Here is a 27,219-nt window from a genome sequence, read left to right on the forward strand (position 1 = left end):
TGGCTGATTCTTGCCTTTAGTAAGTCGGTAAACATCATCAGCTTTAATTTTTATTCTTTCATGTAAAAATAGAGTCTTCCACTATACGTACATTCCTCTTCCACACCACATGCTCTGTAAGTTTTGTCTAAGAAAATCATTTTCTTTTATCTAATAACTTGTGTATTTTTATTCTCTGATAGACAGTAGTAGACACATAATTTAGTAGGTCGTAGTAATGGTATATACAGTGAGAGAAAACATGTAAACTTTTAAACAAAATAATGAATTCATGGAATGGCGTTTTTCTTTCCCTATCATAAACTTTGAGTCTTAAAGCAATGGCAGAATATGTTAAATTAAATCAGAAATGTTTTGCAGCAATGTGATTTGTGATAAAGGTATATAACCCATATTTATTTATAATTTATTTCACCTCGTAACAATAATCAAATGATTATGAGATATGTATATACATATGGGTTAGATATCTTAAGGGAGTCAATAACCTTTAAACTTGGCACTTGGTATAATTTTAGCATGCCCTTTAAGGAATGAGTAGGCGTATATAATCTTGTCTCAAAGATTATAAGAAGTCCAAATATATAAACATGTATTAAACAATTAGAAATTAATATGGGAAAGGTAGAGAAAATATTAAAAAGAGAGAGGAGCACTCAACTCAACCACTTTATGTTTTTTTTTTTTTGGTTAACCCACGAACTTTGCTTTTGATTTTGTAGCCTAGGAAGTATTCCTCTCTCTCTCTCCATTTGATAGGAAGAAGAAGAAAGATAGAAAAAGATAAAGAAAGAGAGGAAAAAGAGATTTAATTAAAATGCAATGTTATACAAATGAAGAAGCCTTAGCAAGTCTCTACATCAATGTCTCAGCATCCTTCTTTCTTCTCCTCCTCCTCCTCTACTCCGCCGTCTCCCTCCTCCTCAAGCTCTTACGCTTTATCGGCGGCTTCCCTCTTCTCCAAAGGTTTCTCTCTATATATGTGCTTACTTTACTCTGCATATGATGAATAGTTTCATTTATATTTCCTTGTATTTTCAGATTTTAGCATATAATTAAAACAAAGTTCTTGGCTATTGCTGAGTTTTATGTTAAAGATTGTTTAAACTATGCAATATTTTGTAGAGCACTCTCATATTTACTTGTTACATATAGGAATTTATCATATAAACAAAATAAAATTCATCGTTATGGCTGAGTTTCTTTGATTTTTTCTAGTTCTTGATCATAAAAAACCTTCATAACCTTTTAATTTTCAATGGGGGGGGACAAATCCTAATAGATGTCTTATTTACGCAGAAATGAAGATGAATATGATTCGGCGGCATGGTATACCGATGATGAAGAAGAGGAGGAGGAAGAGGAAGAAGAGTTCAAGATGTCGTGTAATGCAAGTTACCATGTGATATCTAGGGATCAAAATCCGGATTTGATAGCTGATATAGGAGACGACGGAGAATCTTTAGTTTTTTACAATAATAGTTCTCAAGATGGNTCTCAAAGATTATAAGAAGTCCAAATATATAAACATGTATTAAACAATTAGAAATTAATATGGGAAAGGTAGAGAAAATATTAAAAAGAGAGAGGAGCACTCAACTCAACCACTTTATGTTTTTTTTTTTTGGTTAACCCACGAACTTTGCTTTTGATTTTGTAGCCTAGGAAGTATTCCTCTCTCTCTCTCCATTTGATAGGAAGAAGAAGAAAGATAGAAAAAGATAAAGAAAGAGAGGATGAAGATTTAATTAAAATGCAATGTTATACAAATGAAGAAGCCTTAGCAAGTCTCTACATCAATGTCTCAGCATCCTTCTTTCTTCTCCTCCTCCTCCTCTACTCCGCCGTCTCCCTCCTCCTCAAGCTCTTACGCTTTATCGGCGGCTTCCCTCTTCTCCAAAGGTTTCTCTCTATATATGTGCTTACTTTACTCTGCATATGATGAATAGTTTCATTTATATTTCCTTGTATTTTCAGATTTTAGCATATAATTAAAACAAAGTTCTTGGCTATTGCTGAGTTTTATGTTAAAGATTGTTTAAACTATGCAATATTTTGTAGAGCACTCTCATATTTACTTGTTACATATAGGAATTTATCATATAAACAAAATAAAATTCATCGTTATGGCTGAGTTTCTTTGATTTTTTCTAGTTCTTGATCATAAAAAACCTTCATAACCTTTTAATTTTCAATGGGGGGGGACAAATCCTAATAGATGTCTTATTTACGCAGAAATGAAGATGAATATGATTCGGCGGCATGGTATACCGATGATGAAGAAGAGGAGGAGGAAGAGGAAGAAGAGTTCAAGATGTCGTGTAATGCAAGTTACCATGTGATATCTAGGGATCAAAATCCGGATTTGATAGCTGATATAGGAGACGACGGAGAATCTTTAGTTTTTTACAATAATAGTTCTCAAGATGGACTAAATAATGAATACATGAAGGAGTTTATAAATGTCCATCAAACTCATGATCACGAAGAAGAAGAAGAAGAAGAGGAGGAAGATGATCAAGATTCCCACACTTCTTCCACAGAGGAACATTTTTCTTCTGCCAATGTTTCTCCTTATCGCAGCGAATCATCATCGATAGAAGAGGAAGACGATGGCGTAGAAGATCTTCATGACGATCGTTATGATAATGATGATGATGACGACGAAGATGAAGAGGTAGGAGGAGTGTCACGATACGACGTCGTCGAGGATTTGGTTCGTAAGCTACCAAATACGACTAGTACTCGTGGTCCCTCTCGCTTCCAAAGTGGTTTGGTGTTCAATGACAAAAGCTACAATGGTATTATTGATTTCTCTCCCTCCTCATCTCTTCACATGTTTATTTTTTCTTCACATGCAAATCAAAAGTGGTTTTCTTTATTTCTACAAGTAACCAAGATTAATGCATTTATTTTTATTTTAATAAATTAAGGATTTTAAAACTGATAAGATAAGTTTTATATCCGAATTTACTTATATTTTTACTATAGTATATTCACGTGACGCCTTTGATGAAACATTCTTTATCATTAAAGAAATTCATAAGCAGGGAATACTAACTGATAATTTTTTAAGTTTTACTCACTGATTTTTAAAAATCAATAATAAACCGGTTGAGCTAGCTGTAATTGTTCGTTTGCTAGCAGAAGTGTATGTGTCTGGAGGAATCAAGGATGACGATGAGATACAGCCAGCATCGGGCTTTGACATGAGCGAGATCAAAGCAGAGGAATTAGAGGAAGAAGAAGAAGAAGAGAGAGGAGAAATATTTGGAGAGTCATGCACGAATGGCTCAACGTCAAAAAGCTCATCGGAATGGAGAAACTCTGTGAAGAACGACGACCCTTTCTCAACCTCCTCTCGCCGGAGTTGCCCTAAATGGGAATCTTACACCGTATTCCAAAAGTATGACGAAGAAATGACGTTTCTCACTAGAATCTCTGCTCAAAAGCTTCACGAAACAGGTGAAAATTATCATATATTATACGATAAATACATATATATATATATATATATATATTAAGCATCATGCACGTAAGTTTACTATTTGGTTTTGTATTTTCTAATTTATGTCCATTTACAGAATCGTTGAAGTCAATCATGGTGGAGCCAAGATCGATATCGGAGAGAATCGTTCACAAGCTATCATCAAACGGACACAAGCAAAAACAACAACAATATCCAGGTGGCAATGGGTCTAGACCAAACCCGTACGTGGAACTAGAATCAGCTTACGTGGCACAGATATGTCTAACGTGGGAAGCTCTAAGTTGGAACTACAAAAACTTCGAGAGAAAAAGATCATCCACGCAACGAAGCTTCAACGACGTCGGATGTCCCGCCGGAATCGCCGACCAATTCCGTACGTTTCATATTCTATTACAAAGGTACGTCGAGAATGAGCCTTACGAACATGGACGAAGACCAGAGATTTATGCTCGAATGCGAACTCTTGCACCCAAATTGCTTCTTGTCCCTGAATACCAAGGTAATTAAGTAAACACTTTAGAATGTTTGTAAATATGGTAGCTTCGACAAAAAATGTAATTCGTTTGGGTATATATACGTAGATTATGAGGAAGAGGAGGAGAAGGAAGAAGAGAAAGAGGAATGTTTCAAGTCGAGGATATCGTCAGCTTCGTTCTTGATGATAATGGAGGAATGCATTAGAACATTCATGAATTTTCTCAAAGCGGATAAAGAGAAGCCTTGTCAAAAGATCATTAAAGCCTTTTTCGGGAGAAGTAAATGTGGCTCTGTTGATCCAACCATTGTCCATCTTATGAAGAAAGTCAACACAAAGGTCAGCATATATATAGAGTTCAACTTCTAAATATTACTCTAATTGGATGACTCATTAATATCTAAACACAATGAGAACAATAATCATAATTAACCAAAGATAGTGTAGTGTGGCAACGTTGTGTCACCATTCATATTCGAATCTGGCATTTCTTAAATTTTTATCATTATTAAATAATGTCTTTCACTAGCTTTTTGTGAAAAGTCTATTATTCTTAATTAACAACAGAATGTTAATTAATGTATGTTATTGTGAACAGAAAAAGACGAAATTGAAAGAGATGCGTAAAGGAGGGAAATACATGAGGAAAAAGAAGATGAGTATAGAGGAGGAAATGGAGGTATTGATGGGATTAATAGATTTGAAAGTAGTGTCAAGAGTGTTGAGGATGAACGAAATGAATGAAGAGAAGTTGCATTGGTGTGAAGAGAAGATGAGCAAAGTTAAAATGGTTCAAGGTGGAAAGGCTCTTCAAAGAGATTCCACTCCACTTTTTTTTCCTCCACATTGACATTGACCCTACTATACTAATCAAAATCTCTGAATATACCCTTTATTCTTTCCCCACCCACATCCTTTTTCTTCTTCTTTTTTTTTTCCTGTTTTACACCTCATATTGTAGGAGATCTTTTAGACAAAACCCACAAATAAAGAGCACCATAATAGTTTTTATATCGATCGAATAAATAGATAGGGATATACTGTAAGATTACTTTAGTTCTTTATACTTTCTCTTTGTTTTTCCTTTTCTTGCTCTAATATCTTTCTTACTTTTTAGTTTTATCGGTTAAGTAATCTACAGGCTTTATTAGGTTAGGGAACTCGTACACTCAAGGAATCACAACAAGGTTAGGTATTATACTTTTAAGGAGAAAAAAAACAAATTATTTGTTCCACACTTATGATGGTGATGGATTTTTTAGGTTGTGATTGGTAATATATATAACAAAATAAAGTTTGTAACACTATTTGTTTTCCATAAATTTGTCCACTAAAAGTATGTTAAAAAAAAAAAAACTCATGAAGAGAATCCGTGAGCATAATAATATTCATGTATTTACAAATTTTTTACATAACTCGCAAAACTTCTAGTCCCAATCGAAGCCATATATTATACGAAACCATTTTTAGATATGGGAAAAATTATGAGCGTACGTATGTAAAGTTTTGTGAAAAAACAAAACAAACTGATCGTATATGCAGTGTTACGCGTGTAATGTATGACGGCTAGGAGTAAAAGCGTGATTTACGCCCACCGCTTTGAAGACTTGGCCAAACTAGAAGTACTGCTCGTCTTCTTAATGCCTGAAAGAAAACACATATCAATTAGACAAAACTCGTTGTAGTTAATATATGATAATTAAACTAATCAATACTTCAGAAAAATCTTTAAAACCGTATAGGTTCTAGGTTTGCTTACTTGATGACGACAAGCCTTTACTTGATGACGACAAGCCGGACGTGACCTTAGCAACGGTCGATGTTGTTTTTGAAGCGACTTTCCGAAGTTTATCGAGCGGTCGTGTTACACTCGTAGTTGATCTTGCAGTCATCGACTTGGCTCTGCAATTGAATCGGTTTTTATAACGTTAGATGAAGAAAATAAATATCTTTTAAAACCAACAGTACTAGTAACAAAAAACAAGATGTGATTGTAACCTGTCTGAGATTTTAGGTGGTCTTTTAGCAACATCCATGGATCCTTGTGTTCCCAAAGAAGCAGCATCAGAAGTAATCTCGCTTAGTCTCTCATCGTACTCTGCCTCGGCGGAGGAGGTTAGACTGTCACCGTCAGTAACAGAGTATCTTGATTGTTGTGATGAATATTCTCCTGTATCTGAGTTCATGTCATCGGTATGTCCTATGCTCTTTCTTCTCAGCATTGGTTTCTGAAGTCTCTGAGAATGAGTTTCTTTTGCCAGATTAAGCCTCTCTATCTCTTCGTCTTTTCTCGCTATGGTGTCCTTAAGGGACGCTAACTGAAAAACAACAAATGATTCATTGTAACTTGAAGTTAATGGTAAGAGAGAGAGACAGGAGCTGAAGTGTGTCTATTTACCTGTTCCATTAAGTCTCGAACATCTTTACCATCTTTACTGGTCTTTGCAGCACCAAGTTCGACTCCAGAGACACGCTCTGCGAATTTCAAGGTACTCATTGACTCTGAGTATGAAATAGCGTCAGGGTTGAGTTGCACAAACATCAAGGTCTTTGCTCGTCCTCCTATTAGCCACATAGAAACAGACGTTATGATAATACTTAATCATGAATGCAGTATTATTACTAGATGAATTTAACTAACCAAGAGAGCTTTGGAGGATCTGTGTTAGCTTGCTGTTTCTGTAAGGTACATGGGCATTCTTTGAAGCAAGAGAGAATATCACATCTCCAAGAGATGAGAGCGATTTGTTTATATGTTGTGCTTCTCTTAGTCTGTCTCCTGTAACTTCAGAGCGATCTACTCTCTCACTTCCTGCCAGATCCACCAAATGAAGATTACCGTATAGCACAGACCCGGTCTTCATATCTTTACCGCGAACATGAACAGTGACAATGCTGCATAAAAAATCATATAATTAGGTGTAACAAAGTTTAGAGCTGATATCAAAAGACATATTTTTGGCTGTTCCAAGGGATCAATATGAAGAAGAACCTGTGAGAACGGCTACTTCTTTCATTCAAGGCAGTACAGCCAACGGCACGATTCTGTAGTCCAATGTCCATCAATGTAATTACATCTGAAGTTGATGTCACAGGGTACATGCTTGCATCAGGCACAGCCAGGCCATTTTGTTGAGTTGTAGAAAGGATCCCTAGTGTGTGCAGGTCAAGAAAAACAAAAAGAATTGGCTCCACTAACAATGAATTCACAAAAATTAAAACAAAAGGATATTTCTTTTGAGTATTGTCAGAAGACAGCAGATCGAGCACTTGTTCATTGTATATCTCGACCATTTGCACCCCAACTTCATATGATATGTTTCCCTTTCTAGATTGAGAGATTTTAAAGAGATCATTGAGAGCACGATAATTAACTCCCCAGTCCTCTTCACTTGCATTGTCTGGACCAGTCTGAAAGAATGGGAATGATGGTAAAAACGCATGAGGTTATCCCTATGAAATCTTACTCAGTAAATAACAATGAGAACATACCATTGTATAAGTTTTCCCTGATCCTGTCTGGCCATATGCAAATATACATACGTTGTACCCATCAAGTACTGACCTAACCAGGGGTCTTATGTCTGAAAAGACGTCAGCTGCAAGAATCCAAGATATCAAATGAACTTGGTGATATCAATATATTATTATGTCTTGAGATGTACCATGTATTCTCACAGAGATCACACAAAACCGAAACGTAAAGCATAAGGATATAATATGAAGCAGAATAGAGACAGAACAGGCAACAGATGAACACACCTTGAGTAGCAGCTGGACTATACACCTTGTTGAACTTAAATTGGCGAAGACCGTCTTTACCGGGTCTAGTTGGATTGGTAACTACCAATTCTCCATCCTCACCGACATACTCGACCACTGTGTTTGGTGCACCCTGTCCAGGAAGGAAAGGCCTCACCCGGCAAAATACTCTGATGTTTCCTGCAAAGTCATAACTATAGTTATTACGGACTGCTTAAAATTATGAAAATTTACACAAACAAACAATATTTAACATGATCCTTAGTACCTTTCAGCTCCTGAAGCTCGTTAAAAAGCTTCCGGTTTTCAGTTAGTACAGCGTGATAGTTTTCGGCAGCATTGCTAAGTTCAACCAGTTTCTTTCCTGAAGAGACAGATTGATTTTATAAAGACAACAAAAATTGCAAGGTCATGAGAAGTTTATCACAGAAGCAACTCATTCTCACCTAATTGGCTGAACTGTTCTGTATAGTTCTCTTGAACCTTCAATATTTCTTGCTTGATGGATCTTGAATAGAACCTCAACTCCTGTGATTCAACTTTATTAGCCAGCCATAACGTATAGTTGAATAAACTGTTTACTTAGTATTATTCAATGGTTATTGTAGCAAACAGTTTGAATAACCATACCTGTAGGGCCTGAGACTGGTTTTCTATAAAGCTTCTATAAGAAAGTTCTTTTTGATTCCAACTTTGGTGTGAGGACTCAGACTTTTGCTCCATTTCTTTGACTTTAGTCTTCCAATTTACAAGGTTCTGTTCAAGCTCTTGAATCTTTCCTTCAAGGCTTGTATTAGCAGTTTTTGTTTCTTTTTCCATTTGTTGAAGCTGTTTTATCTTTTCCTCAAGAGCATTTTTAGCAGTCTGTACTTCTTTTCCCATATGTTCAAGCTCTTTAACCCTTTCCTCAAGGGCATTTTTTGCAGTGTTTGTCACTTTTCCCTCTTGTTCAAGTTCCTTGAGCCTGCTCTCAAGTCCTGTTGTAGCGACCACTGTTTGGCTTTCCATTAGCGAGCATTGCTGTTCATACGCTTTTCTCGTTGTCTCCAGCTCTTGCCTTAGCGAAGAAATCTGAAGGTTAAATTGATCATTTTCTTTCAATAGCTTGGCCATATCCTCCTCTTCGTTTTTCTTTTGTTCTTCCCACTTTGACTTCTCTGTCTATCATACAGATAAATTCATGTCAGCACACCATTTAGACACAAAACAATTTTTAGTCAATCAACTAGTAGTATAGTGTACCAACCATTGTTTTGCTCTCCATTTTCGAGTATTGTTGTTCATGTTCTTTTTTAGATGCCTCCAATTCTTGCTTCAGCGCAGCAATTTCGAGGTTGTATTGATCATTTTGTTTCATTAGCTTAACCATATCTTCCTCTTCATGTTTCTTCTTTTCTTCCCACATTGACTTTTCTGTCTGACATACATAAAACTCCATGTCAAAATTTAATTTCATGTCACAAATACCATTTTACTAAAATCAGTTCACAAAGCAACTAGCAGTATAACGTACCTTTATCTGTCTAAGCTGTTGTGTAGCAATCTGGCAAAGAATAAACTCATCAGTAAAAAGATGTAACACATTTTTATCAGACAAGATCATCATTAACAAATGATATACCTCATGTTCTACACCACTTCCTGATGCCAAGGCTTCAAGGACATTGATCCTTGACTGATATTTTTCTTCACGAGTTTTGAAAATATTGTTTTGCTGTACATAGACAAGAAGAAGTTACTCTCGCAAAACCAGAAGTTGAACATTTTTACTAAGCACCTTCTTCAAGTAAACGAAAGCATACCGTTCTGAGATGCTCAGCTTGAGTTGATATACGTCGCTCAATCTCCTGCACGACTTTTCTCAAGAGGCATGCCACACGCTGATCATTGCAGAGCTTTTGTCAGAATAATTCCCAAGAAGTAAAAGCATAAATGAAGGAATCATACAATATGATCTGAACTGTTAGCATTTAAGTAGTACCTGAGGGATTTCACCATTCTTTCTTTCAATACTTTCATCTAAAATTCCATTCACCACGCTTAGAAGTGACTGCGTAGGAGCATTCTGCATCAAACATAAACGCATGACGTTGTTTAGACACTTCAAAAGAAATGTGGATATTCAATAACAAGGTTTAGAGGAACTACATCTAAGCTACTTGATTTCATCATTTCAGAAATCTTTGAAGCTTGAAGATCATAACGCCCCTGTTTCATTTGGAAAACCTCATGAAACTTGTGTCCTCCATGGTGCATCGATCCAGGGGAAGATGGATCTGCCGTACACAGAAAACAATTATTAAAGAACCACTGAACAAGAAGAATATATAATTACACATACATATGTAAGAATGCAGTGAGCCAAAACAGTAAAAAGTGCATTGCTAAGAGTACCTAATTGGCCAGAATTGGCAAGGGCTTGCTGAAATTTGGATTCTGCCAGGTTTTTGTGCCTTTCATCTCCGGATAATGGAGAAAAAGGAGAGAAAGGACTACGAGGAGTTTTGGAATCAGGCAGATTTCTATGCCTGTCGTCTCCACCACCAGATAATGGAGAGAAGGGAGAAAACGGACTACGAGGAGTTGAATCACCATAAGGGCTGCCTGGTTGATCACGCATAGGATTCATCTCACCTCGAGGTCCAAACCAAACTTATGGAAACACTTGATGATAAACCCAACACTGCTTCATTCTTTACCAACAACTCCTGAGACATGATTCATTGAGGGGAAAAAAAAAAAGAGTATTAGACAAAATTCATAACAACACACAAACATAGAAGAGCAAGCTAGGAAAAAAATCCCCAAAAGCACAGTTTCTTTTCTTTTTCCTCAAGTAAGAACATGATCAAATGGCACCGGCAGGGAACTAATCTCTATAATCAACAACGTAATCAGCTTTTTGGGTAACCAACAATCTTCGCTGACATTAACATAGTTAACCTGAATCAGCATTTTCTAAATTGAAAGCAGATGACACCACCAAGTCCCGACGATCAGATTAATTTCAATTCGTTTCAACAATTTAGGGGTTCAAAGATGGGATTTTTATCTAATACCCAGTAAACTTCATATGATTTCACCCGTTATACAGCATCAATCGAGCAACACGCAAGCCAAAAATAAAAACAGCAATGTGAGACGATCAAACAAAGCTCGCAACTTCAACCAATGTAAGAAAGAAGGAAACAAACCTATTAGAAACGAACCTACCTGACCAGAAGATGAACAAAAAGGGACATTGGTGCAACAAGAGAAAGAAAAGAAAAAATCAACATCGATAGACCAAGTCAAAACATAGTTAAAGTCGCGATCAGCAAAATCGCAACATATAAGAAGGAGGAAGAAAAAAGATGCGATCTTTGTGTCTCTTTACCTAGAAATTTTATCGGAAAAGCTTTGGAAAACGAACGTTGAGAAGGTCGAACTTGAGAGAGGAAAACAGAGAGACGACGGAAGGAGACGTGACGGGAATGTGGGTTGATTTGATTTGATTTGATTATTATTAGCGATTATAGTAAAGATTAATTTTTTTTTTTTTTAATGATGAAAATTGAATACAACAGATAAGAAAAAACAAATCCCCCAAAAAAAAAAAAAAAAGATTTTATTTGGGGATTGTGTACAGAGGGAGGGAGCGCGAATGTAGGAGGAAGGCAGTAACAACAACAAGCTTCTCCTATCGTTTATGATTTTTTTTGGGCTAAAATTGGAGGAAAAAAATCATTTATATAACAAGATTGTTAACAGAAAAAATTGTGAATTGGAATTAACGAAAGAGCGATTAACTTGATAAATACTGTATCGCGACTAGTTATCTATGTAAACAATGTTCTTTCGCATTGGTTTAAACTTGTACTCTGATGACAAAAAAAAAAAAAAAAAACGATTAACTTGATAAATACTGTATGATGATTTTTGGGATGTTACAACAACCAACGGACAACAAATAATACTATGTATCCATGTTTGGTTTTGTTTTGGGCACCACGTCGGGTTTTTATGGCTCTATATTCAAACTTGGGGTCGTTTGCATTATAAAAAGAGTTACGTTATACTTTATACTCAAAATCATATAATTAACACTACAAAAGTCGTACTGATATATTTATTTATCACATCGAATTTTAATATATGATTATTAGTTTTTTTAATTAGTGTTAATTATTACTTGTTTAGTGTTAGGATACTTATTAACCATTAAGAATCGATCTATCGCACTTTCACATGTACAAATCAGATGATATGTACTGATAGTCTGATACGTGAATGCAAAAAGAACTCCCGCATCTACTACCTTAAGCATATCTTCCGATAAAAATAGTGTGTAAAAAGGATTTTGCACCGAAACTGAATCTTAGGTCAAATAGATTTGCACTAGGTATTCTTGGTACATAATATCTGGACTCCAGTGAGATACTCTCTTATGAATACACCGCTAAACACCATTTTAACATATATGCATATATTTCGGATTTAAAAACCTCTCGCTAAAAAAAGCTTATCCTTCTTTTCGCCGGTCAACTTTACACTGGCCGATGAGAATATATATCCCGATAGAGAGATAAAGCCTCTGAGGCCTATTGTACGTACGTACGTGCCTCCACCTCAGAAACCGATACTCACTCGTCAATTAATGAACATATTTATAATATGTAATATATACCTTTAAAAAACACATGAGATTCACGACACTATATTTTGATCGTAAACCTATATGTGCAGATTTCAACTTTGTTGATAATATATTTAAGGTATATGTATATCATATTGTCACATAACTTTGTATATGTAAATAAAATGGTGCGTGGTGTAAGTTGTAACATGTAAAGGTAAAGCAGAGGAACAAGTCCTTTGATAGAGATGTTCAATGGTTTATATGTGTCATGTGGCGTAAAATTGTTGTTTTTTTCTTTTAATTTATATAAAGTCTTAAAAATTGTTTGTTTCGTTGTTTCTTTCTTTTGGCTGCTTTATAATATGTAAGTTAACGTTTGTGTGTATGGACGACCTAAACTGCAAAATTGCCAAAAAAACAAAATCGACGAAGTCAATTACAACCTCTTGATTTAATTTCATATATTGGCACGTCGCTTTACCACCACAATCAACTCCTTCCTTTTAAAGGACTCTAGAAAATCCATGGCTTCCGTTATGTTAGATCCACAATAAATGATTATAATTAAATTTAGTAGGTAGTAATATAAAAATACTCAAAAATGGGTAAATGACAATTGCAAACAAATGTTATTAGAAAATAGTAATGTAATATCTTGGGATGAAATTTCAGGAGATCCGCAACAATTCTACATTTTCAGTGACATATAATCCTTTTTGAAAAATAATCAAATATGATATTCGATTTAAATAGTGTACGTTTTACAAAACTTTAAAGGACGTTGTTTGAAGTTCCACAAAAAGGATATATTGTTTTGCTGTATATACCGTAAAAATGATCTTATACAGTACAGTATATGCTATTATTGGAAATATAACTTTCTGCGTTTAAAGTGTCACGCTGCGGTGCGGTCATGCAAACGCAAAAAAAAAAAAAAAAAAAAAAAAAACCAAACAAAAAAAAATGAGAGAAACCAAAACTGATAAAATTAGAAGGTGGGCTCCCGTAGAAATCTCTGTAGAAGAATGTTAACCAATCAGGGTGAAAGAATGGGGATGGCCGTATATTTCATCCAATAGGAATGGAGAATTAAATCACCAGTAGGCCCTACTTGAAGTTTTATCTTGATCTAACAACCACAAATTCTTAATTTTCTGATTTTATTTTTAATATTTCCACAGAGCGCCACAAATTATTTTAATTGATAAGTTGATATTTTACCATCTATAACAGTGTTTGCCGACAACAAAAACACTCATTTACAACAGTGTTCTCTCCAAATTAACTGTGTTATCTCCAAATTAACTGTGTATTACTTATTGCCACTAAATCCTAGAAACGTGAGAGACAAAAATTACAAAGTTCATTCTCAAAATTCCTTGATTAAGACAATCGGGTATACGCTTAATTGTAAAAATTTAAGTAATGTATTTGATAGTCGAAAATTATTTAAAAATCCTTATTCTAAAATACAACTATACATAGTATATGAATAAGATTGTTTTACACCTTAATTTCTATTACTATCTATCCAAATAACTGAGACCACAAAAAGCAACAATTTTTTCTTTTTTAAAGTAGCACTCAAAAAATGAAAATACCAATAGAAATTCGAGACGCCACACAGACCACCCTTCGTTGCAAAACCATATAAAACAAACTCGTTGGTTATTCTCAAGGCCTCTCTCCATTTCATCAATTATAATATCTCTTGTGTAATAAACACAAAGAGCTAACTAAAGATGGTGGTCGAGGTGGAGAGCCGAGCCGCTGGAGTGACGGGAGTGAAGACAGCGGCGCGTGGCTGCGACGTGTGCATGAAGAGATCTTCACGTGCTAGTTGGTACTGCCCAGCCGATGATGCTTTCCTATGCCAAAGCTGCGACGCTTCGATCCACTCGGCTAACAATTTGGCGAAACGTCACGAACGTGTCCGGTTACAATCACCCTCGTCTCCGGAGCTTCTGATGAAGACAAAGGCGACTGACAAAACTACGTCGGTGTGGTACGAAGGGTTCAGGAGAAAGGCGAGAACGCCTAGGAGCAAGCAGCTTCAAGATGTGAATAATTCTAACGATCCTCTTGTTCCGGAGCTTGGTGTAGAAGAAGAAGAAGAAGAAGAAGGGGTTTTCTCGTTTTCTTCTACAGACGAGAACGAAGAGAGTCTAAACTGTTGCGTGCCGGTTTTTGATCCTTTCTCAGACATGGTGATTGATGATAACAGCTTCGGTTTAGTTCCTGATGGAGTCGATATCACTACTAGTACTAGCGCAGACTTGGGAGAGATCGAAAAGGCAATCATGGACGACGATGAAGGTTTAATTGGGTTCTTGCCGTTCGATATGGATCTTGGGGAAATCGTTATGGACGTGGAGAGCTTACTTGAGGAAGAGCAACCTTTCTTGCGAGTCAAGGAATTAAACAGTAGTGGACTCGTCAAAGAAGAGACTAACGTAGGGTTTGAGTTTGACAGTAAGGATTTGAAGAGGGTCAAAGATGAGGAAGAAGAAGTAGTCAAGTGTGAACATGGAGGATCAGATCAAGAAGCATGTGAGGATGAAGATAGAAAGGCGAGTTTGTTTCTGAGATTAGATTATGAAGCTGTGATTAGTGCTTGGGATAATCATGGTTCACCGTGGGAAACCGGAATCAAACCGGAGTTTAATCTCGACGGTTGTTTGGTAATATCTCTTTCATCTCTATTCCGTTGACTTTGAGCTAATTAAGCAGATTGAAATATACGAGATTAACGTTTAAAGTCATTGATCCAGTTGGGAGGGAACAACACGTGTCCGTCACATGTGATGGGTGGGTTTGAAGAGCTAGCGTCGGCCGTCAGATCAGTGACACGCCAGCAAGGGAGAGACGGAGGAGGATCAGATGTGGAGAGAGAGGCGAGGGTGTTGAGGTATAGAGAGAAACGGAGGACGAGGTTGTTCGCGAAGAAGATAAGATACGAGGTTCGCAAACTTAATGCCGAGCAGAGACCTCGAATCAAAGGTCGTTTCGTGAAGAGGACGTCACTTAATTTTGACGTCTTGTAATTTACTTTTAATCAGCAATGTATGATGATGATCAGTTATACTTGTTAATGAGGTAATTGAAGTTACTGAACTATAATTGTAAGTTTGTAACTGAAAGATCTTGGGGTCGATGGTTGTAGCCGGCCCACTTAGACCATCATTACCAGTGAGTACTCATGTGAGTACTTTATAAATATTATTTTAATGTTTTTGTAGAAAATGATTTATTGAACAAATAAATATATTATAAAATAAGAATTTAACCAATAATATAATGCCAAGTGTTATATGAGTTACTCAGCTAGGTTCTCAAATTGCTCTAGCTAGTATCGATTCTAACTCTCTTTCCTCTTTTTTTATTACTTTTTAATTTTTTAATCTATTAGTATCTTGAGAGTAACTGCCAGTATTGATGCTCTTATGATTTGAGAAGGAAAAATTTGTGGGTTCATCTTCCCTAGAATTTCACCATACCTAGGGGTGTAAATTGGGCCTTAGGCCCGCGGGCATGGCCCGTTAGGTATCATAGCGGGTCGGGCATGGGCCCTTAATTTCATGCCCAAAAATTGGCGGGTCTCGCGGGCATAGCCCGTTTGGTTTGCGGGTCAAATGGATTTTGTCCGCTCACGCCCGCGGTCATGCGGGTGGTCCGCGAAATTGCCAACATCGCAAAGTTCGCCTTTGAGAGAGGAGGAAATTCAAGGAGAACAGAGGAGATTCTTTTGCTTACTGAAGCAATTCTTTTGCTGCTGCTGAAGCAATTCTTTTGTTGGCCTTTGAGACACCGATTGGCAATCAATTTTGCTAGCCTTTGAGACACCGATTTTGCTGCTTACTGAAGCAATTATTTTGCTGCTGCTGAAGCAATTCTTTTGCTAGCCTTTGAAACACCGACCGATTGCTGCTGCGAATCAAAGGTGATTTTTTTTTCTTTTACAAGTTTGGTAACTAGATTTGAGCTCTACTCAAATTTCTATCTAAATTTATTATCTATGGCTCGCTCTCATGAGTCACTTGCAGGGTATCTTCGATGTATGGATGTGGAAGCTTGCATCGTTTTGGCCACTGTTCTTGACATCATTGTGAGAGGTATCGTAACTACACCATTCTCTCTCCCCAGTCTCCACTCACCAACCAAAACCTCTCTGCTCCGTATTGTTTTGACACCAGCGGTGATGTTCTTGAGAAGAAGAGATGCCCGCGGGCATGCCCGTTAGTCCGCAAAGATATGCGGAGCGGGCATGGGCATTGATATTTCGCCCGCCGCCCGTGGCGGACATGCCCGCAGTGGATCACTGAAAATACAGGACCGTCACGGTCGGCCCGTTCGGGCGCGGGCATGCCCGTTTGACACCCCTAACCATACCCAACCGAATAGAGGTTTATGGATTTCGGTTGTTACGGCAAAATTGATCGACAACATTTATAATTAAATTCGGTTCTCGGTTAGTTCGGTTTGGTTTTAATTCCGCCTTTTTCACAATTTTTTTTCTTCATCCTTTTCTTTCTACTTCTTCTCGGTTAATCCTGAACCAAATTAAATCTAGACCCTAAATTTTACTTCAGCACTTATTTTTTTCATATAAAAGTTGTGAGTATTATCCATTGAAATTGAGTGCGTAGAATTAAAATCTAATTTTATTATGATGTAACAGAAAATTAAATTGTATTCCGAGATGAGGTATGTGAACTCTAAATCAAAAATTTTAAATAAAAAAATCAAATAAAATAGAAATTAATATTTAGAATACTACTTAATATTTTACATATTTTTCTTATTCATGCATATTTTACGCGGACATAATATTAGTATAATACAATATATACCAATATACCACTATAGAAATTAATTTATATATCTCTTGGACCCCAATAAAACATACAAGAATATTGAATTTGATATTTATATATATATATATATATATATATATATATATATAAAGCTAGATTATTGCCTCTTTATTTGGTTTTGTTTCGAGCATGGAAATATTAGATATTCTTACTAACAACTACATTAAAAGGTAAAACGATGACTTTTCGAAACCAAATTGAAAAAAACAGTATTATCGGACTTATCAAACAAAATTGTCTCTTCATAAGTTTTTAGTTGATAAGTTGTAAAAGTTAAAATTAATTTCATCATCTATAGTGAGTGATGGAATTGGGCATATAGTAGTCACAAAGTACCATAACTTTGAAATGTTTACAAATTTCTTATAAAATTTAGTATATAAGTTTATAAAAATGCCCCATGTTAGAACCATAACTATTTTTTAACAATTAAATATATCAAGTTGGCTTTGTTAAGGGCAACAACAAAGTTACAAAATAGTCAAATGGGACATGAAAAAGATATTGAACACCTATTGTACATGTTTCAAATTCCTCGTTTTCACAATATTGTTAGAAGGTTTAGTTAGTGAGAAATAAATGCGTGGAGGAGTTTATTGAAAAGGAAAACTATGTGGCAGAGAGTTGTTGGTTTGGTTTAAAAAGATTCTTAAAAAATTTCAAGAATACCTCTAGTGTCTAGTGAGCTATTAATCCATATTAACAAAGTTTAGGGAGCTGTTTAGAATATTTGGTTGATTACGAGGACCTAATTGAAATATTATAAATCTAAAAATATGAGGCAAAAACTAATCAAGGTAGTTTAATGGGATACTAGGTGAGACCCGCGCTACGCCGCGGGATACTTTTTATAATTATTTTTAGATCTATTGAATTATTGAATTTTTTTTTAAAATTAGATTAACTGTAAAACTATGGTTTATACAATGATAAGATAGAAGATGCATTAATAAAATAAAGATAGAGAAATCTCAAATTTAAGATGATTTATAAATATTTACATTTAAATCGGATAGACTTAAATACTTAATTGTATAAATAGACTAACTAACCCAAATGTATGTTTAGTTTTATTTTCTTTAAATTTTGTGGGACAAATATATTATTAATATAGTTTGAATTTATGATGTACTTTTTGTAGTTTATAAAAATTTAATCATATAATTGTTATATAGTTTTTTTTATGGTTAAAATTTTTATTATCAAGCACAATTTATTACAATGGTTTAGCATTCTTAAACTGCAATCTCAAAAACAAACCTTCCAAAAACTTAATTCCAGATAAAACAAAACAAAAGCAACTATACCATGAATATGAGGTCACATATTCAATTAGTTCATAAAATAACTCAATATTATATCAAAAGCAAACACCATTGAGCTAAATTTTTTTTTAAAAAAATTAGATTAACTGTAAAAACAATGGTTTATACAATGATAAGATAGAAGATGCATTAATAAAATAAAGATAGAGAAATCTCAAATTTAAGATGATTTATTAAATATTTACATTTAAATCGGATAGACTTAAATACTTAATTGTATAAATAGACTAACTAACCCTAATGTATGTTTAGTTTTATTTTCTTTAAATTTTGTGGGACAAATATATTATTAATATAGTTTGAATTTATGATGTACTTTTTGTAGTTTATAAAAATTTAATCATATAATTGTTATATAGTTTTTTTTATGGTTAAAATTTTTATTATCAAGCACAATTTATTACAATGGTTTAGCATTCTTAAACTGCAATCTCAAAAACAAACCTTCCAAAAACTTAATTCCAGATAAAACAAAACAAAAGCAACTATACCATGAATATGAGGTCACATATTCAATTAGTTCATAAAATAACTCAATATTATATCAAAAGCAAACACCATTGAGCTAAATTTTTTTTTAAAAAAATTAGATTAACTGTAAAAACAATGGTTTATACAATGATAAGATAGAAGATGCATTAATAAAATAAAGATAGAGAAATCTCAAATTTAAGATGATTTATTAAATATTTACATTTAAATCGGATAGACTTAAATACTTAATTGTATAAATAGGCTAACTAACCCTAATGTATGTTTAGTTTTATTTTCTTTAAATTTTGTGGGACAGATATATTATTAATATAGTTTGAATTTATGATGTACTTTTACATAAATGATATATTATTAACCCAAATGATCATGAAGTGTATTGCGTGTTTAAAAATTAATATAAACATTTAGTCGCACAAACATTCCGAAAATTTAGTTATTCCTCTATTTACAAAACCTCCAATATTTAACAAATAAATACAATATAAAATATAAATAATAGTAAACCCACCCTGATTTATTATCTCCCTCTCCCTAAAAACCTTATTATTTACAGTCATGGTTGTTGAGAATCCATTTGTAACATAGGTCAAAGCAATCTCTCTCTATCTCTCTCTCCCTAAAACTTTATTATGTACAGTTAGTGGATCAGCAATGTATGAGGTAACTGAAGTTACTGAACTATAATTGTAACTGAAAGATCTTGGGGTCGATGGTTGTAGCTGGCCCGCTTATGATTTGAGAAAGAAATTTATGGGTTCATCATCCCTAGGATTTCGCCAAACCGAACTAGGTTTATGGATTTCGGTTTGGATTCGGTTGTTACGGCAAAATTGATCGGCAGCATTAATGATTAAATTCGGTTATCGGTTAGTTCGGTTCCGTTTTACTGAACCGAACTAAATCTTGACCCTAAAATTTTACTTCCGCCTCTGTTATTTTTTGTTTTCTTTCGTTTTTTTTCACGATTTTCTTCTTCATCCTTCTTTCACGCCTTCACATCGACAACGGAAGTATCTCAGGTCTCACATCGACGGAACGGAAGTGTCACTGAGACCAGTTCTCACATCGAATAATTCGTCTCTGCTTCATCTCTGTTTGGTGAGAGGTGAGAATTAATTATTATTATTATTTTTTTTTTGATTTTTCATCTTCTGCTTCATCTCAACTTCGNTCTCAGCTTCGTCTATGTTCTTCTCCAATTCTCTTAATCAACCGCCGTTTATTAGTTGTTGTGGAGTTGTCTAATCCGTTTAACTTCACAAGAGAAATGCAATAGCTCACGCCATGAGTGGATACGAGCGAAAGAACTCGATCGGGAACTCAATCACCGTCACCAAGCGGAAGCGATGTTCGATTTCACAATCATCGGATAACGTATACGAGAAATCGTATAGAAAGGAGTCAATAACCCTAAAACCTCACCGTCCTCTTGCGCCGGGTTCAAGCCGGCGTAGTTGTAAACCAGTTAGGCCTAGCAAATCTTCTCGACGGCGGCGAAAGAGAACAAAGGAGATAATCTCGAGTTCCGGTGAGCGCCAATGGGTGTTTTCCGCAACCAATTTTGAAAATCTCCAAGGTCTGTGCAATTGCAATCTCCACGGAATAAATGCTTAATTCACGAAGTATCACATTCCTTTTTTTAACACATTGTGTTTTTTTTTTTTCGATTTTCAGATAAAGTAGTTTTAGTTTCGTACAATCTACTTGGTGTTGACAATGCGTCCAACCACATGGACTTGTACTACAACGTTCCCCGGAAGCATTTAGAGTGGAGTAGACGGAAACATCTCATATGCAAAGAGATTAGTCGCTATAATGCAAGCATCTTATGTCTTCAGGCAAGTTCCAGGGGTTTATGTATCTCCCTTATACGTATGTATGGTTCGTTATAGGATTTACTTTAACTGCCTAGAGCTACACTATGTTGAGAAGAGCTTATTTTAGTTCCATTTATTTCCAACTACTTAAACAAAAGTCTGGTTGCATTCTCATGTTCCAATTTTACTGCAGGAGGTTGACCGCTTTGATGATATTGATTGTATTCTTAAAAAGAGGGGATTTCAAGGTGTTCACAAGGTATAAACGAGTCAAAAGCTTTTATTACCTCATATGCATTAATGCTGGTGCCGTTTTCATATATCTAGTGTTATTTTAGAGTCGGACTGGAGAAGCGAGTGATGGTTGTGCTATATTCTGGAAAGAGAAATTGTAAGTTCTGTTGTTTCCATTTAGGGTCATTTTGTATGTGTGGTGGGAACTGGGAAGTCTCTATATGCCGGAGTCAGGAATCTAGCCATTTGAATTGTCTAAAGGGAATAATTCTCTATCGGAGCGAGGGAAATTATTAATTATATATCTCCCAGTTCTATTTAGTCTCTGTCCACGTTGTGTGATGTTATCAGCTTTGACATTGCCTTCATAATATATTAGTTTTATAAGTTATAACACTTAAAGCTTCGTTTTCTAATTGTTTCTCAATGTTGTTTATTTTGTTAGACTCTTACTCTCTGGTTTCATCATTCGTGGTATATTTCTGTTGTGAGTGCAGATTTGAACTTCTAGACTATCAACATATAGAGTTTGATAGATTTGACATGCGAAACAATGTTGCTCAACTTTGTGTTTTAGAGGTATGCACCATTTAAAGTAATTGCTGTATATTCGTCTCCTATGAGTTTCATTAATGATAGGAGAACACAGAGATATGACAAGATGCATCTTCATTGTTGGGGTTATTTTATTTTTTTTACCTCTCCTATTGTGTTTGCAGAAATGCTAATTACTTAATTTTCTATCGCTTCTAATTGTGTATTACGGAACAGATGAACCATGAGGACCCAAAGTCTAAATTAAGTGTGCGACCTTCAGAGTATGTCTGAGTTCTCTTCTGATTCCCTTACTGGAGTGAATATTTATGTTACTGTTAAGATCCTTACTAAATTTTATGCTCATTCTCATGTTTCGTTGCCTGATATTTCAAACATCTTTAAGTCCTCGACGGCTAGTAGTTGGGAATATACATGTCCTATTCAATCCTAAGCGTGGGGATATCAAGCTAGGCCAGGTATATCATGCTAGATCCCTACAAAATTCTGATGAAACTCGTGTATCCTTAGAATCTGTAGAGAATTGTTGTCGCTACTGAGTTTGGAAATGTCAAATCTTTAGTTGGTAGTAATTTGTGTATTTATCAGTACATCTATGCCTGGCAGTTTAGATGAAACTTCATTAAAATTCTAGTAGTTGATATGTCATAACTTTTAGGTAAGACTCTTTCTGGAGAAGGCTTACCAGTTATCACAGGAATGGGGAAATATTCCAGTGGCGATTGCTGGTGATCTGAATAGCACTCCACAGGTTATCTCTACCAACTTTTGTATTTTTGGTTGTATTACTTATTGATTTAGCTGATATTGTTCTAAAACTTAATCTTGAAATGCTGGACAGAGTGCAATCTACGATTTCATAGCTTCAGCTGATGTGAGTTCCATCGAGGGTCCTGGACTCTTTCTTTTACAATTTTCCTTGTCATCATTTTTTTCATTTCTTTGCTGGGAATGTTAGAATAAACTCTATATATTCCTTTTCCCAGTTGGATACACAATTACACGATCGCAGGCAAATTTCTGGCCAGTCTGAAGTGAAACCAAAGAAGAGGTCATTTAGAAACCGGTATGCAGTTAGGTAATTTGATACTTACCGAGATCTTTGGTTTTCTGGGTAATGTGTCTGCGTTCCCTTTCGGTTCACCTGATGAACTGATAGATTACTTATATCTCTTCTTTGGTCTGTGCTTTATCAACTAGGTAATCCTCAGATCTTATCTCAATTTAGTCTAACTTAACAACTTCCCCTTTCTTCAGTGCTGCAGTATCCACATCCGGATCAGTACCCAATGTATGGAGCCAGGAAGAACTACAGTTTGCAACTGGTGGTCAAGCAAGCACTCATGTCCAACATCAACTGAAGCTTCATAGCGCATATAGTGGTGTTCCTGTAAGTGTTTTTGTTTCTTGTTCTCGACTTTTGGGCGTATCGAAAGCATTAAAATCTGTATCACAGGAATACTAAAATAGGTTTCCCTTACCTCAAGAATAGAAAATCCATACAAACTCAGAACGCCTTTAGGAACTGTGACTTTCTTTTATACTAGATACTGAGAAACGTGGGGAACATATTGTATGATGTTGTAGCTTTCCTTTTAGTATGCTAAGACCTGAGATCTTCAGGGTACTCATAGAACGAGAGATCAACGCGGTGAACCATTGGCAACAACATATCATTCCAGGTTCCTGGGAACAGTTGATTATATATGGTAAGTCTGTTTTGATATCATTGATTAGAGCTTTTGATTATATATAGTTAATTCTGTGGTGATATATGCTTATGTGATTTTATAATCCCAAATTAATCTGAGGAATTGAAATCAGGCACACAAAGGAACTTGTTCCTGTCAGGGTTCTTGAAACCTTGCCAACAGATGTTTTGACAAGAACATGTGGACTACCAAGTGAGGTATCATATGTTTTTTTTTAGGTCAAGTAGTGGCTAACTATCTTTTCTTTTCTGAGCCTTTGCTTTCTTGAGTTAGTAATTTCCCTATAAAGACGGCAAAATCTCTGTTCATTTTAAACGGTAATAAAATCGTGATTGTTGGGAGAGTTGCCTACAAGTTTCTGACTGATGCAAATTTGCAGAAATGGGGAAGCGACCATCTTGCTATCGCATGTGAACTCGGCTTTGTCAATGACTGACGAGGAGACTAAAGGGTTTAGCACCAAACGTTTGGACCTAGTTACCTATCTTGGCCATTCCTTGAGGCTTTTGAATGCTAAAGGAGGCCTGTGAACCAGAGCTTTGAAGTAGATTCAGTAATATTTGTAACTACTACGCAAATTTTAGGCAAAGCACCCAATACATAGAGTTGCTTACTTGAAACTGGTTCCAATATTTACTGTACCAGTACCAACACATGATTTTATGGGTAAAGTACCTACCCACGACTTGTACCTACTTTTTCTGCTTTTAAAAAGTTAATACCAAAATCGTATGTTTTCGGACGTGTACCTATGAGGAGCGAGGATCCATTTTGCTACAATAAGCAAAACAATGTAAGAGGCGTAACGTAAAAATGTTCAATCCCAATTAGGGCTCTTCCCAAGTGTGATTGGATGCTAAATAAATCAAAAGACCCACACGGTATTATCAAAAAGAGTCGTAAGCATTTTCTCTAAGTGTTGGGATAACATTGGGTAACGCAAATCGACAACTTAACAACAGTTAGCACTAAACACATCTCTATATAAATCAGTCTCTTTCTTCTTTTAGCACCAACCAAATAACCATTCCGGCAAAAACAAGAAAGTTAACTAAAGTGTCATTATGACATTGACAGTATCAGAGGAAAAGAACATTCCTACAAAGACTCATGTCTTGATCTTTCCATTTCCGGCGCAAGGCCACCTGATTCCCCTCCTCGACTTCACCCACCGCCTAGCTCTCCGTGGCGGCGCCGCCTTAACCATAACAGTCTTACTCACCCCAAAGAACCTCCCTTTCCTCTCTCCTCTTCTCTCCGCCGGAGTTAACATCGAAACACTTATCCTCCCTTTTCCTTCTCACCCTTCGATCCCTCCCGGCGTCGAAAACGTCCAAGACTTACCTCCTTCCGCCTTCCCTTCAATGATCCACGCGCTTGGTGATCTCCACGCGCCGCTTCTCTCTTGGATTGCTTCTCATCCTTCTCCTCCTGTAGCCATCGTCTCTGATTTCTTCCTTGGCTGGACCCAAAACCTCGGAATCCCTCGTTTCGAATTCTCTCCCTCCGCTGCTATCACTTGCTGCATCCTCAATACGTTGTGGATCGATATGCCCACCAAGAAACATGAAGATGACGAGATTCTCGAGTTTTCCAAGATCCCGAATTGTCCAAAATACCCTTGGTCTCACGTCTCTTCGATTTACAGAAGTTACGTTCGCGGAGATCCAACTTGGGGATTCGTGAGAGACTCGTTTAGAGACAACGTGGCGAGTTGGGGACTCGTCGTCAACTCTTTCACCGCCATGGAAGGTGTTTATCTCGACCATCTTAAGCGTGAGATGGGCCATGATCGTGTATGGGCCGTAGGACCAATACTTCCAGTATCCGGGGATAATCGCGGTGGGCCGAACTCGGTTTCTGTCGACCACGTGATGTCGTGGCTAGACGCACGTGTGGATGACCACGTGGTGTACGTGTGCTTTGGAAGTCAAGCTGTTTTGACCAAGGAGCAGACTCTTGCGCTCGCTTCTGGGCTTGAGAAAAGCGGCGTCCATTTCGTATGGGCCGTAAAGGAGCCCGTCGAGGAAGATTCGTCACGTGGAAACATCCTAGACGGCTTCGACGATCGTGTGGCTGGGAGAGGTCTTGTGATCAGAGGATGGGCTCCACAAGTGGCTGTGCTACGTCACCGAGCCGTGGGAGCGTTTCTAACGCACTGCGGTTGGAACTCCGTGATGGAGGCGGTTGTCGCGGGCGTTTTGATGCTGACGTGGCCGATGAGAGCAGACCAGTACACAGACGCGTCTCTTGTGGTTGACCAGCTGAGAGTGGGCGTGCGTGCTTGCGAAGGACCAGACACGGTTCCTGACCCGGATGAGTTAGCTAGAGTTTTCGCTGATGCCGTGACTGGAAAGCAAACGGAGAGGATCAAAGCGGTGGAGCTGAGGAAAGCAGCGTTGGATGCGGTCCAAGAACGTGGGAGCTCCGTTGAGGATTTAGATGGGTTTATCCAACATGTTGTTAGTTTAGGACTAAACAAATGATTTAGTCAAATAAAGTTCAAATTATGGTCACGACTGTATTCTAAATTGTTGTATTGTGGAATTTGTGATAATTTCGATTAATGTATTTTTTTAAAAAAGGTTAAAAAGGCAAAGAAGCGGGTCAAGTTGGATCGGGTTGGGAAAAGTCGGGTCAAGTTTAATAAGACCCGAATTTTGTTTTTCCTTATCTTCTTCGAATCTTTCGCTTCTTCCCTCTCTCTCACATATCCACACAACAAAAAGAAATGGCTCTCACCGTGAGCAGCGGTGGCGGAGGAGCTAGAATCCATTGTAAAGACCTAACCGATTCTTCTCGTAATCCTTTCTTCACCTTCCGACTCGTAAACTTCCCTTCTCCGTCAAGAACCCGTCACCACGTTGTCTCTGCCGCCAAAAAACCATCCGCACAGACCGGTCGGTTCGACAGCAAGAAGCGTCGGAGCCTCGTACCCACGACGACGACCAAGGATCAGCCGGAAGAAAACAACGGTGTTTTCGACAGCGAGAATCCGCCGTCTCAGATCGAAATCAACGTCGATGACGACGGTGGAGATAGGACGGTTGTGAATACTCGATTCAGAGGTGATCCAAAAGACGCGCCGGTATATGCGATTAAGGATCTTCCTGGGCTTGAAACAGATCCTTGGGAAGGTGAGAAGTGGGATGGTTTAGGGTTCTTCGTTCAGTACTTATGGGCTTTCGGAATCCTCTTCGCGGTAACATTTCAATACTTCAGTTACTTTACTAATAACAAGTCCTCAACTTGAACAAGTTAAATCAATGGTGTTGAATGTTGTAACAGCTAATCTCCGGTGGACTTGCGGCGGGGACGTATAATGAAGGTGCTACGGATTTCAAAGAGACGCCAGTGTATAAAGAGGCGATCCAATCTCGTGACCTTCTTGATGAAGCAGAGAGTTCCAACTCTGAAGATGTGTTCGAGTCCAACCCAACAGAAGTGGCGCCTAGTTTGGAATAGTATTCAGTTCATTCAGTGTTTTAGAGAAAGATTTATAAAGACTGAACCTTCTTTTGCTTTTTGGGGGTGTTTTAAAAAAGCCATATTCCAAGTTGATCTTGTTTGGTTGTGTTTATAATGTTACAGATTTAAAAGTTAAAAGGAAGAGTATTTGTTCTTCATTGTTCTGCTTTTGTGATTTCATTTCAAGAACTGCTTACTTCTTTAGGAAACATACCAATAACGTAGAGCAATAAAGTTGATGTTAATTCATAGGGAAAACACAACAGAGGAGAGAGTAACTAAATACGAGATGGTAGTTTAATGCAGACGGACTCAGTTGAGGAGGAGAGTGGCTGGTAGAACCGCAGCAAGTGCAAGGATGATTAGCTGAGTCTCGGACTTGGAGCCAGAGGAT

The 27,219-nt window shown here is 36.7% G+C and overlaps 6 protein-coding genes across 10 annotated transcripts; 5 read left to right on the plus strand and 1 right to left on the minus strand.

Moving 5' to 3' along the window:
• LOC104713004 (DNA ligase 1-like) lies at positions 747-4,976 on the plus strand. Of its 3 annotated transcripts, XM_019229450.1 has the most exons (7): positions 747-966; positions 1,300-1,490; positions 2,427-2,801; positions 3,145-3,465; positions 3,585-3,989; positions 4,072-4,304; positions 4,564-4,976. In XM_019229450.1, the coding sequence occupies exons 1-7, from the start codon at positions 818-820 to the stop codon at positions 4,813-4,815; spliced, it is 1,926 nt and encodes a 641-aa protein (XP_019084995.1). In that variant the 5' UTR covers positions 747-817; the 3' UTR covers positions 4,816-4,976. The 3 variants fall into 3 exon arrangements, with proteins under 3 accessions (XP_019084995.1, XP_010428328.1, XP_010428326.1); XM_010430026.2 differs by lacking the exons at positions 747-966; positions 1,300-1,490 and adding an exon at positions 1,671-1,902 and having other exon boundaries at positions 2,236-2,801; positions 3,148-3,465; XM_010430024.2 differs by lacking the exons at positions 747-966; positions 1,300-1,490 and adding an exon at positions 1,754-1,902 and having other exon boundaries at positions 2,236-2,801.
• On the minus strand, positions 5,326-11,229 carry LOC104713005 (kinesin-like protein KIN-14G). The gene is made up of 20 exons (XM_010430027.2): positions 11,104-11,229; positions 10,122-10,435; positions 9,876-10,003; positions 9,709-9,792; positions 9,530-9,607; positions 9,349-9,441; positions 9,241-9,270; positions 8,974-9,144; positions 8,358-8,888; positions 8,174-8,255; positions 7,996-8,091; positions 7,728-7,907; positions 7,458-7,564; positions 7,198-7,376; positions 6,958-7,122; positions 6,607-6,860; positions 6,364-6,527; positions 5,964-6,283; positions 5,725-5,867; positions 5,326-5,609 (listed from the first exon to the last, which is right to left on the minus strand). Exons 2-20 carry the CDS (start codon positions 10,354-10,356, stop codon positions 5,551-5,553), a joined length of 3,099 nt encoding a protein of 1,032 aa, XP_010428329.1. The 5' UTR covers positions 10,357-10,435; positions 11,104-11,229; the 3' UTR covers positions 5,326-5,550.
• Positions 14,020-15,580, plus strand: LOC104713006 (zinc finger protein CONSTANS-LIKE 7-like). The gene is made up of 2 exons (XM_010430031.2): positions 14,020-15,026; positions 15,117-15,580. The coding sequence occupies exons 1-2, from the start codon at positions 14,088-14,090 to the stop codon at positions 15,387-15,389; spliced, it is 1,212 nt and encodes a 403-aa protein (XP_010428333.1). The 5' UTR covers positions 14,020-14,087; the 3' UTR covers positions 15,390-15,580.
• On the plus strand, positions 20,217-24,099 carry LOC104713007 (carbon catabolite repressor protein 4 homolog 5). Of its 3 annotated transcripts, none has more exons than XM_010430032.1 (14): positions 20,217-20,615; positions 20,714-20,877; positions 21,050-21,115; positions 21,195-21,247; positions 21,588-21,669; positions 21,862-21,908; positions 22,031-22,103; positions 22,304-22,396; positions 22,487-22,519; positions 22,632-22,723; positions 22,903-23,035; positions 23,269-23,354; positions 23,470-23,554; positions 23,737-24,099. In XM_010430032.1, the coding sequence occupies exons 1-14, from the start codon at positions 20,324-20,326 to the stop codon at positions 23,791-23,793; spliced, it is 1,356 nt and encodes a 451-aa protein (XP_010428334.1). In that variant the 5' UTR covers positions 20,217-20,323; the 3' UTR covers positions 23,794-24,099. The 3 variants fall into 3 exon arrangements, with proteins under 3 accessions (XP_010428334.1, XP_010428336.1, XP_010428337.1); XM_010430034.2 differs by having other exon boundaries at positions 22,632-22,711; XM_010430035.2 differs by lacking the exon at positions 21,195-21,247.
• On the plus strand, positions 24,279-25,924 carry LOC104713009 (UDP-glycosyltransferase 89B1-like). The gene has a single exon (XM_010430036.2). The coding sequence runs from the start codon at positions 24,422-24,424 to the stop codon at positions 25,841-25,843; it is 1,422 nt and encodes a 473-aa protein (XP_010428338.1). The 5' UTR covers positions 24,279-24,421; the 3' UTR covers positions 25,844-25,924.
• LOC104713010 lies at positions 26,044-26,985 on the plus strand. The gene is made up of 2 exons (XM_010430037.1): positions 26,044-26,559; positions 26,646-26,985. Exons 1-2 carry the CDS (start codon positions 26,089-26,091, stop codon positions 26,820-26,822), a joined length of 648 nt encoding a protein of 215 aa, XP_010428339.1. The 5' UTR covers positions 26,044-26,088; the 3' UTR covers positions 26,823-26,985.

Source organism: Camelina sativa, chromosome 9, assembly GCF_000633955.1.
Source record: "Camelina sativa cultivar DH55 chromosome 9, Cs, whole genome shotgun sequence".
NCBI classification, from domain to species: domain Eukaryota; kingdom Viridiplantae; phylum Streptophyta; class Magnoliopsida; order Brassicales; family Brassicaceae; genus Camelina; species Camelina sativa.

Coding starts and splice junctions, on each gene's coding strand:
- LOC104713006 (XM_010430031.2), top strand. CDS start 14,088: ATGGTGGTCGAGGTGGAGAGCCGAGCCGCTGGAGTGACGGGAGTGAAG. Junction 15,027..15,116: donor TTAATCTCGACGGTTGTTTG/GTAATATCTCTT, acceptor TCATTGATCCAG/TTGGGAGGGAACAACACGTG.
- LOC104713004 (XM_019229450.1), top strand. CDS start 818: ATGCAATGTTATACAAATGAAGAAGCCTTAGCAAGTCTCTACATCAAT. Junction 3,466..3,584: donor TCAAAAGCTTCACGAAACAG/GTGAAAATTATC, acceptor GTCCATTTACAG/AATCGTTGAAGTCAATCATG. Junction 4,305..4,563: donor TGAAGAAAGTCAACACAAAG/GTCAGCATATAT, acceptor TATTGTGAACAG/AAAAAGACGAAATTGAAAGA.
- LOC104713005 (XM_010430027.2), bottom strand. CDS start 10,356: ATGAATCCTATGCGTGATCAACCAGGCAGCCCTTATGGTGATTCAACT. Junction 7,565..7,727: donor TAGTCCAGCTGCTACTCAAG/GTGTGTTCATCT, acceptor GGATTCTTGCAG/CTGACGTCTTTTCAGACATA. Junction 7,123..7,197: donor TCTGACAATACTCAAAAGAA/ATATCCTTTTGT, acceptor TGACCTGCACAC/ACTAGGGATCCTTTCTACAA.
- LOC104713007 (XM_010430032.1), top strand. CDS start 20,324: ATGAGTGGATACGAGCGAAAGAACTCGATCGGGAACTCAATCACCGTC. Junction 21,116..21,194: donor GATTTCAAGGTGTTCACAAG/GTATAAACGAGT, acceptor GTGTTATTTTAG/AGTCGGACTGGAGAAGCGAG. Junction 21,909..22,030: donor TTAAGTGTGCGACCTTCAGA/GTATGTCTGAGT, acceptor AACATCTTTAAG/TCCTCGACGGCTAGTAGTTG.
- LOC104713010 (XM_010430037.1), top strand. CDS start 26,089: ATGGCTCTCACCGTGAGCAGCGGTGGCGGAGGAGCTAGAATCCATTGT. Junction 26,560..26,645: donor CTTTCGGAATCCTCTTCGCG/GTAACATTTCAA, acceptor ATGTTGTAACAG/CTAATCTCCGGTGGACTTGC.
- LOC104713009 (XM_010430036.2), top strand. CDS start 24,422: ATGACATTGACAGTATCAGAGGAAAAGAACATTCCTACAAAGACTCAT.